General features: G+C 41.1%; 1 protein-coding gene across 5 annotated transcripts in view; it reads right to left on the bottom strand.

Annotated features, from left to right (window-relative positions):
* CASK (calcium/calmodulin dependent serine protein kinase) overlaps window positions 1–16,861 on the bottom strand; it is a 316,647-nt gene that overhangs the window by 117,316 nt on the left and 182,470 nt on the right. For all 5 annotated transcript variants that reach the window (XM_032219765.1, XM_032219762.1, XM_032219764.1 and 2 more), the window contains exons 8-9: window positions 6,439–6,561; window positions 1,507–1,590 (exon numbers count right to left, since the gene is read on the bottom strand). In XM_032219765.1, coding sequence (XP_032075656.1) covers window positions 1,507–1,590; window positions 6,439–6,561 — 207 coding nt within the window. The remainder of the gene's footprint in view (window positions 1–1,506; window positions 1,591–6,438; window positions 6,562–16,861) is intronic.

The raw sequence follows: 16,861 nt of genomic DNA, 5'->3' as shown, positions 1-16,861 counted from the left end.
CTTACTGTTTTAGGGCAGGAACGAAGCCTTCAACTGAATGAACAGGCACTGCAGGCCAGGCCCCTCACACCCACGTCCAGCCCACTGGAGGAATGAAACCCCATTGTCCCGTGGATCCCACCTGCATCCAAATGTGGCATTTGGAAGTGGAGCTATGTTTGAGGGCAATCCTGTTGCTGAGCCTCTGCTTTCTTCAGCTGGGATGCAGCCGGAACACCCAACCTGCTGGTGGCGGGAGCAACCTGAGCAGCCATGATCTCCTCTCAGCAGCCAGCCAGCACCACCTGACCTACTTCCTGCCTAGCTGGCCAGCTGGCGCAAAGTCTCACAGCTTTTCTCCTCCTGCTTGCCTTTCCTGCTCAAGTGGCGGCAGGCTCTGCAGGACAATGGGATCTCTCATTTCTCTTCTGATGCAGTGAGCTCCGGCAGGCTGGAGGTAGATATGAGGGGCCTGGCCCCGCAGTGTCCCCTTGCTCAGTTGAAGGCTTTATTCCTACCCTCAAACAGTAAGGTTGGTGTATGCAAGTGAGCAGCGCACCCAGTCCATGGACAGAAATGGTTCCTGCATCCAGCCGATTCAGATTCCATGGTGGCCTTACTGTTTGAAGGCAGGAACGAAACCTTCAACTGAGCGAGGAGGAACTGGGTGTCTGCATAGGAAGCAGCAAGCATGGCTGGCATCCTGGGTGTTCGAGAGGCAGTCCAGGCACCCAGGGGGTGGGATGGAGGTGGTCCCTTGCTGGCTCCAGGGTGGCTCTGCGGATCTAAGGCTGACCACTTTCTGGCCCAGATGGCTGCCACAGGGTTGTAGATCAGCACCCAGATGGCTTGGGCTGGGCTGAGGCACCACTGCATGGTCCTTTGCTGTTTCCAAGATGGCTCTGTGGGCCAGATCTAACCACATTGCAGACTAGATATGGCCCATGGGCCTTGACACCCCTTATATAAATGACCACAAATTTGATAAAGAACTGAGAATACTTTCAAAGGAGAATCTCCATAGAGAATGGGATATAAGAATATAGTTCTATATTAAAGGAGAGATGTGTATGTAAAAAATCCATGACTTCTGAGACCACAAAACAATTTACTGAAATGTATACATCAGTCACAAATATCTCTGCCAACTTTTGATTTAAAAAATATATCACATATTTCACATATTTCACATAAATAATAGGACTATGCAATTAATGTTCATATTTGATTTGGAAGCAGTATTGAGGAATACATGGGAACATAAACGCAGCATCTCAGACTCATTAAATCAATTGGGTCCATTTCCAGGAATGCACATGATTTTACTGTGATCGTGGAAACAGATGTAGCTTCTTCAATAAACAGCAGAGAGTTCCTATGTTCATATTCTTGAATACACTGAAGTATCTGTTCCAAATTGAATCCTAAATTGAATCCTAACACAGCGAGTGAATTTGCATTATGCATTATTGCTACAAACCTGTTTAGTATCATAAATTTAACATTGGTGCACTATTTTTCTTTTACCTTCAATTTTCTTCTTGCATTGAATTTTCTCAGCTGTTCCACAGTTTCTGGAAGATGAATCTTGTATGCATAGCGATCACGCTCCTATAAACAGTCATGTATTTTTATTATATTTATTTATTATATTATATATTTTATTATATTATATTATTATATTGAATATTTTCCAAACATGAGACTAAAGCACTTTTTAAAAATAAAATTCCAAATAAATTGAAAAACCAGTTTCCATTATTTATACATTATCTAACCACTCTTGATTTCAGAGCACATAAAAAGCTATTTGCAAAGAGGATGGTATGAGATAGAGCACTTGTCCTTCTGATTAGATATTGCTCTGCTTAGCAATAGAACTTGAGAATATATATTTATGGGTGTCAAAGATTAGTAGCAGCCAGCTATCATTTTATGAGTTAATTTTGCCCAGTGCGATTATCAGCACAGGTTTCCCTAGTTTTACGCTAGGATTTTGTTCTCCTAAACATTTTATAAAGTGAATTCATATAAACAAATATGGTGAAAGAAGAAGGCTGTAGGATATAGTGTCAAAACATTTTTTCTATCTTTTAATATATCAATTTGGGCCAACATAGTCAATTTGCACTTGAATGCTGGATTCAATTCAATTCAATTCAATTCAATTCAATTCAATTCAATTCAATTCAATTCAATTCAATTCAATTTATTACATTTATATGCTGCCCTTTTCCCCCGAAGGGGACTCAGGGCGGCTCACAACTCAAACCAGGGAAGGGGAATACAGACAAAAATTTAAAAAACAACAAGGCATAACAATACATAATTTAAAAACACACAACAGTCATACCATTCGAGACGGGGGCAACAGCTCTTTAGCCCCAGGCCTGTCAGAACAGCCAGGTTTTAAGGGCTTTGCGGAAGGCCTGGAGGGTGGTGAGGGTCCGAATCTCCACGGGGAGTTCGTTCCAGAGGGTCGGAGCAGCCACAGAGAAGGCTCTCCTCCGAGTGGTCGACAGTCGACACTGGCCGGCGGATGGAATTCGGAGGAGGCCTAATCTGTGGGATCTAATCAGTCTAGTGGAGGTAATTGGCAGCAGGCGGTCTCTCAAGTACCCAGGTCCAATACCATGAAGGGCTTTATAAGTGACGACTAGCGCCTTGAAGCGTATCCGGAGACCAATAGGCAGCCAGTGCAGCTTGCGGAGGATAGGTGTTACGTGGGTGAATCGAGGTACACCCACGATCGCTCGCGCGGCTGCGTTCTGGACAAGCTGAAGTCTCTGAATACTCTTCAAGGGCTGCCCCATGTAGAGCACGTTGCAGTAGTCCAGTCTAGAGGTCACAAGGGTGCAAGTGACTGTTGTGAGGGCCTCCCAGTTCAGGTAGGGACGCAACTGGTGCACCAGGCGAACCTGGGCAAATGCCCCCCTGGTCACAGCTGACAAGTGGTGTTCAAAAGTCAGCTGTGGGTCCAGGAGGACTCCCAAATTGCGAACCCTGTCTGAGGGGCGTACTGTTTGACCCCCCAGCCTGAGAGATGGAACACTTGGCCAATTAGTAGGAGGAAAACACACCAGCCACTCGGTCTTATCTGGATTGAGTAAAAGCTTGTTAAGCCCCATCCAGTCCCTAACAGCCTCGAGGCCCTGGCACATCACGTCAACCGCTTCACTGAGTTGGCACGGGGCGGACAGATACAGCTGCGTATCGTCCGCATACTGATGGTATTTTATCCCGTGCCGTCGAATGATCTCACCCAGCGGCTTCATGTAGATTTAAACAGGAGGGGGGACAGGATCGAACCCTGCAGCACCCCATAATTCAGGGGCCTAGGGGTCGATCTCTGCCTTCCGACCAACACCGACTGCGACCTGTCCGAGAGGTAAGAGGAGAATCACCGTAGGACAGTGCCTCCCACCCCCACCTCCCGCAGTTGTCGCAGAAGGATACCATGGTCGATGGTATCGAAGGCCGCTGAGAGGTCAAGGAGCACTAGGACGGAGGCATAACCTCCATCCCTGGCTCTCCAGAGATCATCGATCAATGCGACCAAAGCGGTTTCCGTGCTGTAGCCAGGCCTAAATCCCGACTGGAAGGGATCTAGATAATCGGTTTCCTCCAAGGACCGCCGGAGCTGAAAGGCTACCACTTTCTCAACAACCTTCCCCACAAAGGGGAGGTTGGAGACTGGACGATAGTTGTTTAAAACGGCTGGATCCAAGGATGGCTTCTTCAGAAGGGGTCTCACCACCGCCGCCTTTAGAGCGGGGGGAAAGACCCCCTCCCGAAGGGAGGCGGTTACAACCGCCTGGATCCAGCCCCGTGTCACTTCCCTGCTGTTAGCGACCAGCCAGGAGGGGCACGGGTCCAGTACACATGTGGAGGCACTTACAGCTCTGATGGCCTTGTCCATGTCCTCAGGGGTAACAGCTTGGAAATCAATCCAGAGATGTCCTTCCAGATTCTCCCCTGGTGCCTCGGCTGGCTCTGCGCAATTGGAGTCCAGGTCCGTCCGAAGCCGAGCAACTTTATCCGCGAGGAATTGGACGTAATCCTCAGCTCTGCCCTGCAAAGGATTGCTCGTATCCCTCCTATTTAGGAGGGAACGGGTTATCCTGAACAAGGCAGCTGGGCGCGACTCAGCGGAAGCAATCAGAGAGGCAATGTGTGTTCTTTTGGTCGTCCTAATTGCCCGAAGATAGGCTCTGATGCTGGATGTTAAAAGCGCTCAGTCTGACTCAGACTTACTGGATCTCCATCGTTGCTCTAGGCGTCTCTTTCGGCGCTTCATCTCCCGGAGTTCCTCAGTAAACCAAGGAGCCCTCCTGGATCCACTGCCTCGGATCGGCCGTAAAGGCGCAATCCGGTTAAGAGCCCCTGCCGCTGCTGAATTCCAAGCAGCAACCAGAGACTCCGCCGGACTGCGGGCGAGGGTATCAGGAACAACACCAAGCTCCGTCTGAAAGCCCAAAGGGTCCATAAGTCGCCTGGGGTGGAACCACCTAATGGATTTCTAATGCATATGGTTATAATGGCATACAAGATATGGAGTGCACATGGCACTATGAATTTTATTAATGTTGTTATGTTCTGCCTAGTATATTTGCCAAAGGCCAGAGATCTTTCCCCAGCTTTGTTGCAACATAATTATGTCCAACTTAGTTTCAGTGTTAAATTTCTTCCCTTTTCATTTTGAACGTAGGATTATGCAAGATGTTAATGGCTGTTTTGATCCCATAGTAACAGTAGTAGTTGTGGTAGGTACAGAAGAAAGTGGAAGACAAGGTACATACCTAAAATGACAGCAGTAAATAATGGGAAATACATAACAGTTTTGGTGGGAAAATGTTCAAATGGTTTTGGTGGAAAGAATCTGAATCTATTTCGAGACCTTTGGTGCAAATTGACTACGTTGGCTCAATTTGATATACTATACATATATAAATACATATGTATATTCATATGCATTTATAAAGAGAATTCTTGGATGTAATAGATCAATTGCACAGTAGTGAATTTGTTTAAAGGAAATTCATGTAAATTTGTAATTAAAAAAATACCGCTGATCTAATAGCTAAATAGAACAAGTTCCTATAAATAAGGTAAATTCTTAAGGATGTTCTGGAGTATCTCTGATCATGGAAATGTAGGACTATTTACTGCTGTTTAGATATTATGTCAACTGAAAATTGATTTATAAAGGATTGTCTACTTTGCTTAATACATTTAGTAATAATATAGAAAACAAAGTAACAAATTTTTTAAATAGATCTTTATGCTGTGAATCTTTATTTGATTACCGTATTTTTCAGAGTATAAGACACACCAAGATTTTGAAGAGGCAAATTAAAAAAAGGTTTTGCACTCTGCAGACTTCCCAAAAACATTTTTCGCAAAAATGGGCCCCTTTTTATTTTTTTAAGTGCATGTATAGCCTTTAGGAGTCTTGTAGAGTGCTACTGGGAATTGGGCAAAAGTGAGCAAAATTCGCTCATTTCTGCCCTCCCCAGCCCCCAGGAGCACTCTGAAAGCCTCCTAAAGGCTATGCACGGCCATTTTGGTGAAGGGGGCGGGGTTTCAGAAAGCAAAAAATTCTGTATTCAGTGTATAAGACCCACCCAGATGTTCAGCCTCTTTTTTGACGGAAAACGGTGTGTCTTATACTCCAAAAAATACGGTACTTTGTCTGTGAATTTTATATTGCTGAGTTCTAACATGCAGTTATTTTAATGATATCTTGGCTGAATGTTTTCCTAATATTTAATTTTATTTAATTCTATTAGTTTTCATTATTCTATTTTTGAATTGAGCTTTTTATGTATTTTAAAAAGGTTTAATCTGCATATTTTAAATTAATAGAAAATATGAATCAAAATGAATTAAAGCAAATATCACATTTTAGATGTAAAATAGCTTAATACTTTGGAAAAACAGTTATCCTAATTTTTTTTTGCAAAAAATACTCTACTCTTATTTTTTTTTAAAAGAAATAAACAAGAATAAAGAAGTCAATTATGTATATATCAATGTATATTTAAGTAAAAAAGAAGGTACAATTATCAATAGGGCTACCTATTTCTATACAATCTTTCCAACAGTTACAGTCCTCTCAGGGTCACCTTTGTAGGCTTTTGCCAGAAATATAATATTAATAGTAAATACAACTTTTTTGTGGCATACTCCATCTGTTGTCTTACTACAATTTAGGAGGGTCTTAAAATGTACTTTTAAACTCAAATTTTAACACTTTAAGCATTTTAGTTTTAATGTCATTTTAAAATTTTAAGGGAATTTAGAATTGTATTTATGTATTCTTAAAAGTTACCCAGAACAATGGATACTTATAGAATAAGTACAATAAATTATTGCATAAATTATCAATGCATCTGTAAGAATGTAATTCATGTTAGTAAATAAACAAATTGGATCTTTTAAGATTTTTGTTCTCCGTACCTTCAGCCAAGGATGATTAAGTGCCTCATAAACAGTTATTCTCTCAGCTGGGTCAAGCATTAGCATGCGCCGAACTAGATCTTTGGCACTTTCAGATATATGGCTCCACTGTCTGGGATTCATCTAAGTAAAAAAAAAAGATATTTAAAACTAGGCACAATGGTGAGATTTTTGCACAATTTTTATTGTAGGCAAATTTTTTTCACAATGTTTAATAAACAAAGAAAAAACTACATCAGGTATTTCATGTTTGAACTTTATATAGCAACAATAGGTTGAAGTTAAAACCACAGAAGTTAAATGTCATTTAAAATAATAATTTACTTGTAGATCAAATGACACATATTTTAAACAGAACAAGAAATCACTGCAATGTCTGATTAGAACATTAATCAAGATGTAATAAAATAGTGTCATTCCTTGATATACCAGGTTTGTGAGCACAACAATTTCCTGATTTCCACCGAAGATAATATGATAATTCATATTACTGAATTTGGATCATTTACTAAGTTAATACATTTTGGTGAAATTAAACTAATACAGAAGGTTAGCAAGTAATTAATTGATAAAATTTGCTGGTTTTGCAAAAATGGTTTACAATTTCTTTACAGAAAGTGAAATATGCAAACATATATAATACAATACAATAGCAGAGTTGAAGGGACCTTGGAGGTCTTCTAGTTCAACCCCCTGCCTAGGCAGGAAACCCTATACCATTTCAGACAAATGGCTATCCAATATCTTCTTAAAAGACTTCCAGTGTTGGGGCATTCACAACTACTGGAGGCAAGCTGTTCTACTGATTAATTGTTCTGTCAGGAAATTCCTCCTCAGTTCTAAGTTGCTTCTCTCCTTGATTAATTTCACCTATTACTTCTTGTTTTACACTCGGGTGCCCTGAAGAATAGTTTGACTCCCTCTTCTTTGTGGCAACCCCTGAGATATTGGAACACTGCTATCATGTCTCCCCTAGTCCTTCTTTTCATTAAATTAGACATACCAAGTTCCTGCAACTGTTCTTCATGTGTTTTAGTCTCCAGTCCCCTAATCATCTTTGTTGCTCTTCTCTGCACTCTTTCTAGGTTCTACATCATCATATAGATGATGTAGAACCTATAGAAATCAGATACAGAAGATTTGAGTCAACAAGGCTCAACTGAGGCAATGGAAAGACAACTGCTAAAGATGTTGCTCAAATATGGTAGCCTTACAATTATATATGGCCAAGTGGATGACTTCCTACAAGACAGTGTGAAGACTACAGAAAGTTCTTGGTCCTAAATGGAACAAAATATCTGTTGAAGCAACTGACTCTGAGAATTATGAGAATTAAATGTTTCTGGAGGTCACTGTGGGAAGAAAGATGTCTAACAATCTCAACCTGAGAATTTACTAGAATATTTATATAAACTCTAAACAGAAAATAGTAAATTTAAAACTAGGTTTAATGTTAAACCAAAGTCAAAATGAACATGGAGATGAAAAGTCAGAATTTTTGGCTTATTTGATATTGTTTGGGGATTTAAAGCAGTCACCTTCTCCCATTCCCATCCTCTCAAATCTCTCCCCAAAGGGCTGAAGTTCCCCTGCAAATTGTGACTTTGGGATATAACAACAAAAAGTTACATTGATTAAATTTAGCAGCATGATCTTGGGGGTGCTGGAACTTGTATATTGGTTGTGAGACACTGGTGATCATTGCAGTCCTATGCTATACATAAAATATTGGTATAAATTGAAAAAAATGTTTTTCATTGCCAAGTACAAGTTTATTAAAAGCTTCAAAATTTGCATTTAGGAAATGAAATATCTTTTTTTCCCTTCAAACTTTTTATTTGTTTTATTTATATAACATCTAAAAGCTCAATTTCAATTAACAGTGTATTGTCTGGGTACAATTATTTTTAGGAAATAATAATCAAAATGTTTACAATAGTATTCATCACAATGATATTAATTCAACAATAACAACAATAACAAAAACAGTGATACCCATTGTCATCAGGGCATTTGGTACCATGTCCAAGAATTTTATAAAACACATCAAGAAATTGCAGCTTCCTGCAATAATACCAGTGGAACTGCAAAAAACTGCGCTACTCGGAACATCGTACATCTTAAGAAGGTACTTGGTTGATACTAGGACATGGCAGCAACCCGTATAAACCATTAGCACCATTTAATGGTATTTGTGATGCATTTTTGAATGTTCAGTTGATTGAGTTTCCTGTTTAAATACTAATACTATTTTACTTGTCCACTTTATCAAATTTCCTTTATAACATTAGTCCTTTTTGTATCCCCATATTTCTAACTTCTGTTTTTATTATCTAACCATTGGTAAAATAAGTCCCATGTCAAGAAATATTCAGTTCCAGGTTGACAATGAAAATAAAGGATAAAGAGGAACCAGAGTACTTCAAGACATGGGGAAGATTTTATGATTGGCTAGAGAAAGGAAGCTAGGAAAGAAAGTAGGGAGAAGTTAAAGAACCCAGACGACGCACTATTAAATGGAGGGAAGGGGAAAGCAGAAAAGAAAATATTAAATATATATTCAAGAGCGAGATATAAAACGGGAGGGGGAGAAACATAACTAGAGTAGATTAGCAAAGGTAAGGGAATACGAAATGATACTAAATTATATCTGGGTTTGTGGAAATACCATCCCAAGGAAACATAAACTGAGTTTTGAAATAGACACCAACAACAATAGAAAAAGAAAGGGGGAGAAGAGGAGAGAATGAAAGGAAGACAGGGGAAAGAAGAAAAGTAAGGAGAGAAGGATGGAAGGGAGAGAAAGAGAAGGAGAGACGGTAGGAAGGGGAAGAGCAGGAGTAGAAGAAAGGGAAGGGAAGAAGGAAGGGGAAGGAGAGGAGGAAGGAAGAAAGTAGAGAAGGGAGGGAGAAAAGAAAGGGAAAATAAGGTGGTGTTACAACAGGAGAAAGGGATGGTAAATAAAGCTAAACGGTATATTATAACCTATTAAATGAAATAATACATGTATAAGAATGACAAATGTAAAAAATAACTATTATGTGAATGTATACTTAAAATGGTAAGAGAATAATAAAAAAGAAATATTGAGTTCGTTCTTTTTCCTTAATTGTAAATATTAATCTGGCCATTTCTGTACATTCTAATATTTTCTTAAATTACATTCTTGTCTGTCAGGATCTCTTCACTTTTCCATTGTTGTGCAAATACAATTCTGGCTGCAGTTAGTACTTGTAAAATCAAATATATATTCCTTTTATCAAACTTTTCTGGTAGGATGCCCATCAGAAACATTTCTAGTTTCAAATCTATATGCTGCTTTATCACTTTTTCCAGCCAAGTATGTATTTTCATCCAATATTTTTTTGCTTTTGGGCATGTCCACTACATATGATAATATGAACCAGGTGTTTGGTTACACTTTCAACGTTTAGCGGACCTGTCTTTAAACATTTTTGCCAAACCTGTTGGTGAAAAATGCCATCTATAAAACATTTTTAAAAGATTTTGTTTATGCAGTTGACATAGTTAATTTAACATTTCTATCCCACAATTTCTGCCATTTATCCAGTTGTATTGCATATCCAATTTTTTTAGCTCAAGCTATAATTGTCTCCTTTACTTGCTCACTTTCCAATTTGATGCTTAGTAAATATATATACACACACACACACACACACACACACATATACACAAGTCCCTAGCATGAGGAATGACACCAGGCCCACACTCAGAAGGACCAGAAGCCAGACTGCAACTGCACCATTAGCCACTTTAAACCCCTCCTATCCTTACATGAAACACAAACCCCCAACCAATCAGAACACACCTCCACCCAATCAGAACACAGCTAAGCTCCCACCCAATCAGCTCAAACCCCCACTGGCAGTTAAAAGGAAGAAACAGCCAAGATCTCACATTGCTCTTAGAAGCATGAAGCCTGAAGATGACGAATGAGACTTCGTCGAAACATCGCCAAGACACCTCCAATTTTACGTGGGAGAAAATCCGAATAACCAAAGACTTACATACATACATACATACGTTTTCTGAGGTTTTCGTGGGTGTTAGTATGTAGGTCTCTAGTTATTCGGGTTTTCTCCTGCGTAAAATTGGAGATGTCTTGGCGATGTTTCGACAAAGTCATTCATCATGTTAGGGACTCTAAACGAGTCCCTAACATGATGAATGACACCAGGCCCACACTCACAAGAGCCACACAGGATATCACCACCAAACATCCACAAAGAAAGCAGACAAAAACCCACACTGCTGAGGAGGCACGACCAAGGACCAGAAGCCAGACTGCAAATGCACAATTAGCCTCTTTAAACCCCTCCTATCCTTACATGAAACACAAACCCCCAACTAATCAGAACACACCTCCACCCAATCAGGACACAGCCAAGCTCCCACCCAATCAGTTCAAACCCCCACTGGCAGTTAAAAGGAAGAAACAGCCGAGTTCTCACATTGCTCCTGGAAGCACTGAGCCTGAAGATGACGAATGAGACTTCGTCGAAACGTTGCTAAGACATCTCCAATTTTACGCGGGAGAAAACCCGAATAATAGAGACCTCATAATACAAGTTCCAATCTGGCAACCCAAAGCCCCCTCTTTTTTTGGAATCTTGCAACATTTTCAAGCTTATTCTTGCTTTTTTCCCTAGCCAAATGTATCTTAGTATGCAATTCTTCAAAATATTTCTCCCCCCCCCCAGCTTTATTGGAATTGTTTGAAATAAGTATAATAGTGTTGGTAAAATATTCATTTTTATAGTAGCTATTCTTCCTGTCAATTACAATTGCAAGTTTTTCTATTTCTCCAAATCTGATTTGATTTGTTGCATCAATTTCATATAATTATTCTCTGTAATCATTGCACATTTTGCTGTTTGTTGTATCCCTAAGTACTTTACTTTCTTAACTATCTGTATGTCAATTTTTCCATTAGCTCTGTTTTCTGTGCATCTGTAAGATTTTTAACTAGCATTTTTATCTTTTCTTTATTTTCAGTCTTGCGACTTCACCATATTCTTCTATTTTTTAAATTAACAGGTTCAGTTTCTTGTGGATCTTCTAATGTAAAAACCAAATTGTCTGTAGATGCATGTAACTTATATTACTCTTTTAAAAAAATTCCATACCTTTTATTTCTTCGTCTTGTCTAATATTTCTACTTAGCACTTCCAGGGTCAGTATAAATAGTAAAGGGGATAGCGGACATCCTTTCGTGCTTTTTTAATATCAAAATTCTTTGTCATGTCCCCATTTACCATCACCTTACCTGATGGTTTGTAACATATTGCTTTGACAGTAATAAATCTCTCCCCCAAATCCATGAATTTTATTTGCAATAACATAAATTGCCAATTAACATTATCAAATGCTTTCTGTGCGTTTAGAACAGGGGTGCTCAAATATTTTTAACAGGGGGCCAATTTATGGTCCCTCAGACTGTTGGGGTGTTCGACCAGCTGGGAGAGCATGGTTAGGTGGTCATATGACTGGGTGAGTGTGACTAGGTGGGCATGGCCAATTTAACATTCCATTGATTAATGCACACATATTAAATTTTAATTTGTTTTGTTCCTGGGGGTGTTTTATTTGCTTTTGTTTGCACGTTGCTCTTTTGGTTGCCTTTTCTTTTTACTAGATCATTTTTTCAGTTGTTAAGGAGTCCAGGAAACTCAGTTTTGCAGCAATTCTTTTCATCCCCAAGGAGCTTGAGAAATCTCTCTCTTTCTCTCTTTCTCTCCCCCTCTCTTTCTGTCTATCTCTCCTTATCTCCTGGAGGCCGGCTAGGGAGATGAAAAATGGGCCATTTTTACCAGGGTTTTTTTTGCCTCTCGGGGCGTCTGTGCACCCTGTTTTTCACCCCCCCCACCTCCAGAAGCATCCTTTAGGCCAAAAACAGGCAAAAATGCCCCCATTTGGGGGAAAATGGTCCATTTTTTGGCTTCCGGGGTGTCTGTGTGCCTCATTTTTCATCCCCCACCGCCAGAAGCATTCTGCAGGCCAAAAACAGGCAAAAATGGCTTGTTTTCTGGCCAAAAATGGGCCATTACCCCATTTTTGGCCTCCTGGGGCAACTGTTCGACCCATTTTTCACCCCTCCCAACCTCCAAAAGCATTCTGCAGGCCAAAATTATTGGCTTTACTTTTCAGTTCTAGCCCAGGGGTAAGTCCTGAACTTGGCAGAAGGGTGGGTGGGGCAAAGTGGGCGGAGCAGCCTTGTGGTTCTGAATGGGCTGGATTAATGGTTTTGGCGGGCTGCATGCCGCTTATCAGCCATAGTTGGAGGACCTAGAAATATCAACAACATTTGTTTTCCCTTTTTCCTCATATGAAGCAAAATACTGGTCATAAAATTGCTCTGCTTTGTCTATTGTATCCAGTCAGTCATTTTTCCATCCAGGTCATCAGTATTCCCTCGGGTATCAGCAATCTGAAGTTTACTTCATGCTTAATTGGTTGTCTTGTCAAAAATTGGCATTGTTTCCTTGTGTCTCTTACTCTTCTGGGTATCTGTTTCAGGACTACTATTTCTCTCCCTTTATATTTCAATGGGTCATCCCTTGCTCTTTGCAGTATTCCTGCTCTTATTGCCTTCTTTGATAATCTCATATGCACCTCTCTGGGGAATTTATTCCTTCTTGCATAGCTTGTGTATTTTAAATATTTTGTCCATCCCAGCAAACATTTCCTGTTTGCTCACCTCCAACACATCTGCCAACAACTCTGCCATCTTTTCAGCAAGATCTTCCCCCTTTTCCTGCTCAATATTCTAAAATCTCAAAAAATATTCTGCTCTCTCCATCTCAACATGATTATGGATTGCTCAAGATCCTTGTTTACTTAGTCCATCTCTTCCATCTTCTTATCTGTTTATTCTGTCTTCTCTTCTACTTTATGAATCCGCTGTTCATTTTTAGTAATTATTTGTTAGATGTTATCCCTTTTATCCTCCATCTTTTGAATTCTTTCTGTCATGTCATCATGATTCTTGGATATGGTTTCTTGTAATAATTGGAACATTGATTTCATTTCTATCTGGAAAGTATTCATTTTTTCTTGCTGCAAAATACTGTCTAAAGAGAGTTGACTCGCTGGGCTTGATGCTGCTGCTGCTGTTGCTGATAATGGCACAGATGCATTTTTCCTCCCTATTTTGCTTAAATTTGTATTGTCATTTACATTATTTTAAGTAATAAAATATTTTAAGTAGTAAGATGTTTAGCAGAAACAATCAATAATAAATCAAATGGTACTGCACAATACTCAATTTACAGAATACACCCCAAAACAATCCCCCACAAAATTCTCTTTCTTATCCCCTCTTATTTTCAGTCCCCAAATAACTTAACACTCTTAGGGTTCACAAAGCCAAAATATCCATAGTCCAAAGGTTTCTTCAAAAAGGTTGTTCTCTTCTTAATAAATTTGTAATCCACAAAGGCCCACCAAACCCCAATATTGTGCCAAAAACATTTATGAGTTACCAAATAGGAGAGCTAACAAAAATGTTCCACTTGATTTGCAAACAAATCCTGCTGTTTTCCAGCTTCAGTTTACTCAGTTTATTTAGAGTCGTTATACATTCAGATAACTACAATGTTTAAAAAGTCGCAGTGTTGTTTCCACTCTCTTTCTCTGCAGTTCTCTGTAAACAATTTGCAGGTGCAGACAGTTTATCTAGTAGCAATGTTCTATCAACAATACACAGCCAAGGTCAGGTCTGTAAATTTCACTTTCCTTTACCTACACTTCTAGGTATTTTTTCCAGCCTGTAGATGACACGGTTGCTCTTTCTCTCCTATTCCTCTCGTTTTAGCTTAACTTAAGCCAAAATAATTTTTGGGAGGGGGTGGGGGGGGGTCCCAGTGTCCAAATTTTATGTTCCAAAAAGGTTTTCAGTACAATAAAATCCAAGTAATATTGTCATTACAGTAACCAGTCCAAATTTCCTCATTTTAAATTTATTTCATTTAAATAGTTCACTTTTCTTGTCAGGATCTGTTTTCAGCTGTTATGCTTGCTAGCCACTATTCTTAGGGGATGGGAGATAAATAATTCCACCTCTTCTTTTGGAGTTCCACTTTCACCCAGGCCAAATATTAAGGCGAAAATTCCTCAACAGAAGTTGGAAAATTCTCACCCAGATCACCCAAATTGTTCTTCAATCTTTATTCCATTCTTCTCCGGTTGGGCTGTCACAGCCTTGGTCATGCACACAATGGCCATCTTTTTCTTCCTGCTGGATTGAGAGCTTCCTATCGATCAAACAAGGAGTTTGCGATCTCCTTGTGATCCTCAAAGTGTCCTCTCTATCCTCATCAACCTTCCAGGGTGACTTCGGTCCCAGAAGACCCTCCAGCAGGTAGAATTCAGCAAACTTCCACGGGGCTCCATGAAAGTGCACTGTAATGCCACGACGTCAGCTCTGCCATTCCAGGAATGAAATATCTTTTATTGTGTAAAATTTGCATGTAGAGAATAGAATACATATACCTATATTTTGAAGAGTGAAGTAAATATGCCAGGTATATAATTGAAATTAAAAAAAATACTGAACAGTACTTCTTAACTTTCAACAGTTTGTTTAGTGACTATTCAAAGTTACAACTTATAAAAGTTCAAAGTTTTTCATAGCTATGACCTTTGCAGCATCCCCATGATCATGTGATTGAAATTCAGATGCTTGGCAACTGACTCATATTTATGACTGTTGTTGTGTCCCAAAGTCACACGATTCCTTTTGTGACCTTCTGACAAGCAAAGTCAATAAAAAAGCTAGATTCACTTAACAACTAGGTTACTAACTTATTCAATTGCAATGATTCACTTAACAATTATGATAAGAAACATCATGTGCAGTGGTGGATGGGAGGCTCATCGCGCAGAATGAGGTGAGGCAAGGTGGAACAGCTGTTGCCAGAAAGTTGGCCAGCACATGTTTGCATCCTTTGTGTGCAGGAGTCAATGGTTTCCAGCAGGAGCTGCAGCCTACCGGCCCCATTGTTGGCGCACTCTGCGACTCCAGAGCCCACTGCTACCACTGGGCTGGTAGTCTAAGTAGCAGGTGCATTGGCAGCATCAGCATCAGGTGGAAGTGTGGGGGAGGCATATGATGCGAACCGCTGGATGCGCTTACTCCGTCCCACTGTCTGTTTTTGCTTGCAGTTAGAGAGGTCACAGCTGGTCATCTTCTCACCCCCCTCGCGGGTTTTGCCCTTGGGAAGCATGTGGACTGTTCTCCTCACGCACCCAATACACCTTAGCCCTGTTGCGGGCTGCAGCCGCCACTCAACAAACCTGCCCAGCCCAAAGAAGGCGAAGTGGCCAGCTAGAAAGGCCGGGTAGAGGTGGTAGAGCACGCCCAGGCCCAGCAGGCAAAAGACAGCCACTTCATGTGGGGAAAGTTGGAACCCATTGCTGTCATGGTCACCCAGGCCCAGCAGAGACGGGGGGGAGGCATGCGATTCTGCCTGGGCCTGGGTGGTGATAGTTTTAATGGGGATCCGGTTTTCCCCACTGATGGTGGCTCTCTTTTACCTGCTGGGCTTAGACATGCTCCACCACCTCTACTTGGCCTTTCTAGCTGGCCATTTCGCCTCCTTCATGTTGAGTGGGCCTGGTGCTCTGGGTGATGACAACAGCAGCCTAATGTACTTGTGCGAGCTGCTGGCAGCCTCAGTGGTGGTATTGGCCCACAGTGATGCCAAAGTGCATTGGCTACGCGAGTGGAATGTGCTCCACATGCAGGCCAAGGGCAAGATCCACAAGGGGGCCAAGATGACCAGCTCTCCAATCGCAAGCAAAAACAAGATGGGACGGAGTAGGCGGGCTGATGGTGTCTGGCAGCATCCTCCCCACCCTCTGCCTCACTTGTCTCAGCCCGTGCATGCATGCACACATGTGAAAGGCCGGTGAGCAGGGCATGGAGATGCTGGTGCGGGCACAACGCTGATCTGCAACCTGGTGGCAGCCATTCAGGCCGGACCATGGCCAGCCTTAGATTTGTGGTGCCGCCTTGGCACCACCCTCTGGGCATGTGCATAGGAGGCAGTGAGCGAGCGTGGGCTGGCATCCTGACTGAAAGGGAAGTGTTCAGAATGCAATTCCCAGGGATGCCAGGCCCCAGGTGCCTTTTTCTATGCACGTCCGAAGCCAAGGCAGCATCACAGATATAAGGCTGGCTGCAGTCTGGCCCAGATGGCTGCCATCAGGTTGCAGATCAGCATCCAGTTGGCCTGGTATAGGCGGAGGCCACGCAGGTTGGCCCTTTGCTGTTTATTGGGCAGCCCCACAGGCCAGATCTAACCACCTCGTGGGCTGGATCTGGCCTATGGGCTTTTGAGTTTGACACCCTTGGTCTACATTAACAAAGTAGAGTTCCAGTATTTCTTTAAACAATGTTTCC

This window comes from Thamnophis elegans, chromosome 6 (genome assembly GCF_009769535.1).
Source record: "Thamnophis elegans isolate rThaEle1 chromosome 6, rThaEle1.pri, whole genome shotgun sequence".
In the NCBI taxonomy this organism is placed as follows: Eukaryota; Metazoa; Chordata; class Lepidosauria; order Squamata; family Colubridae; genus Thamnophis; species Thamnophis elegans.
This window is presented reverse-complemented; position numbering and strand designations above follow the sequence as displayed.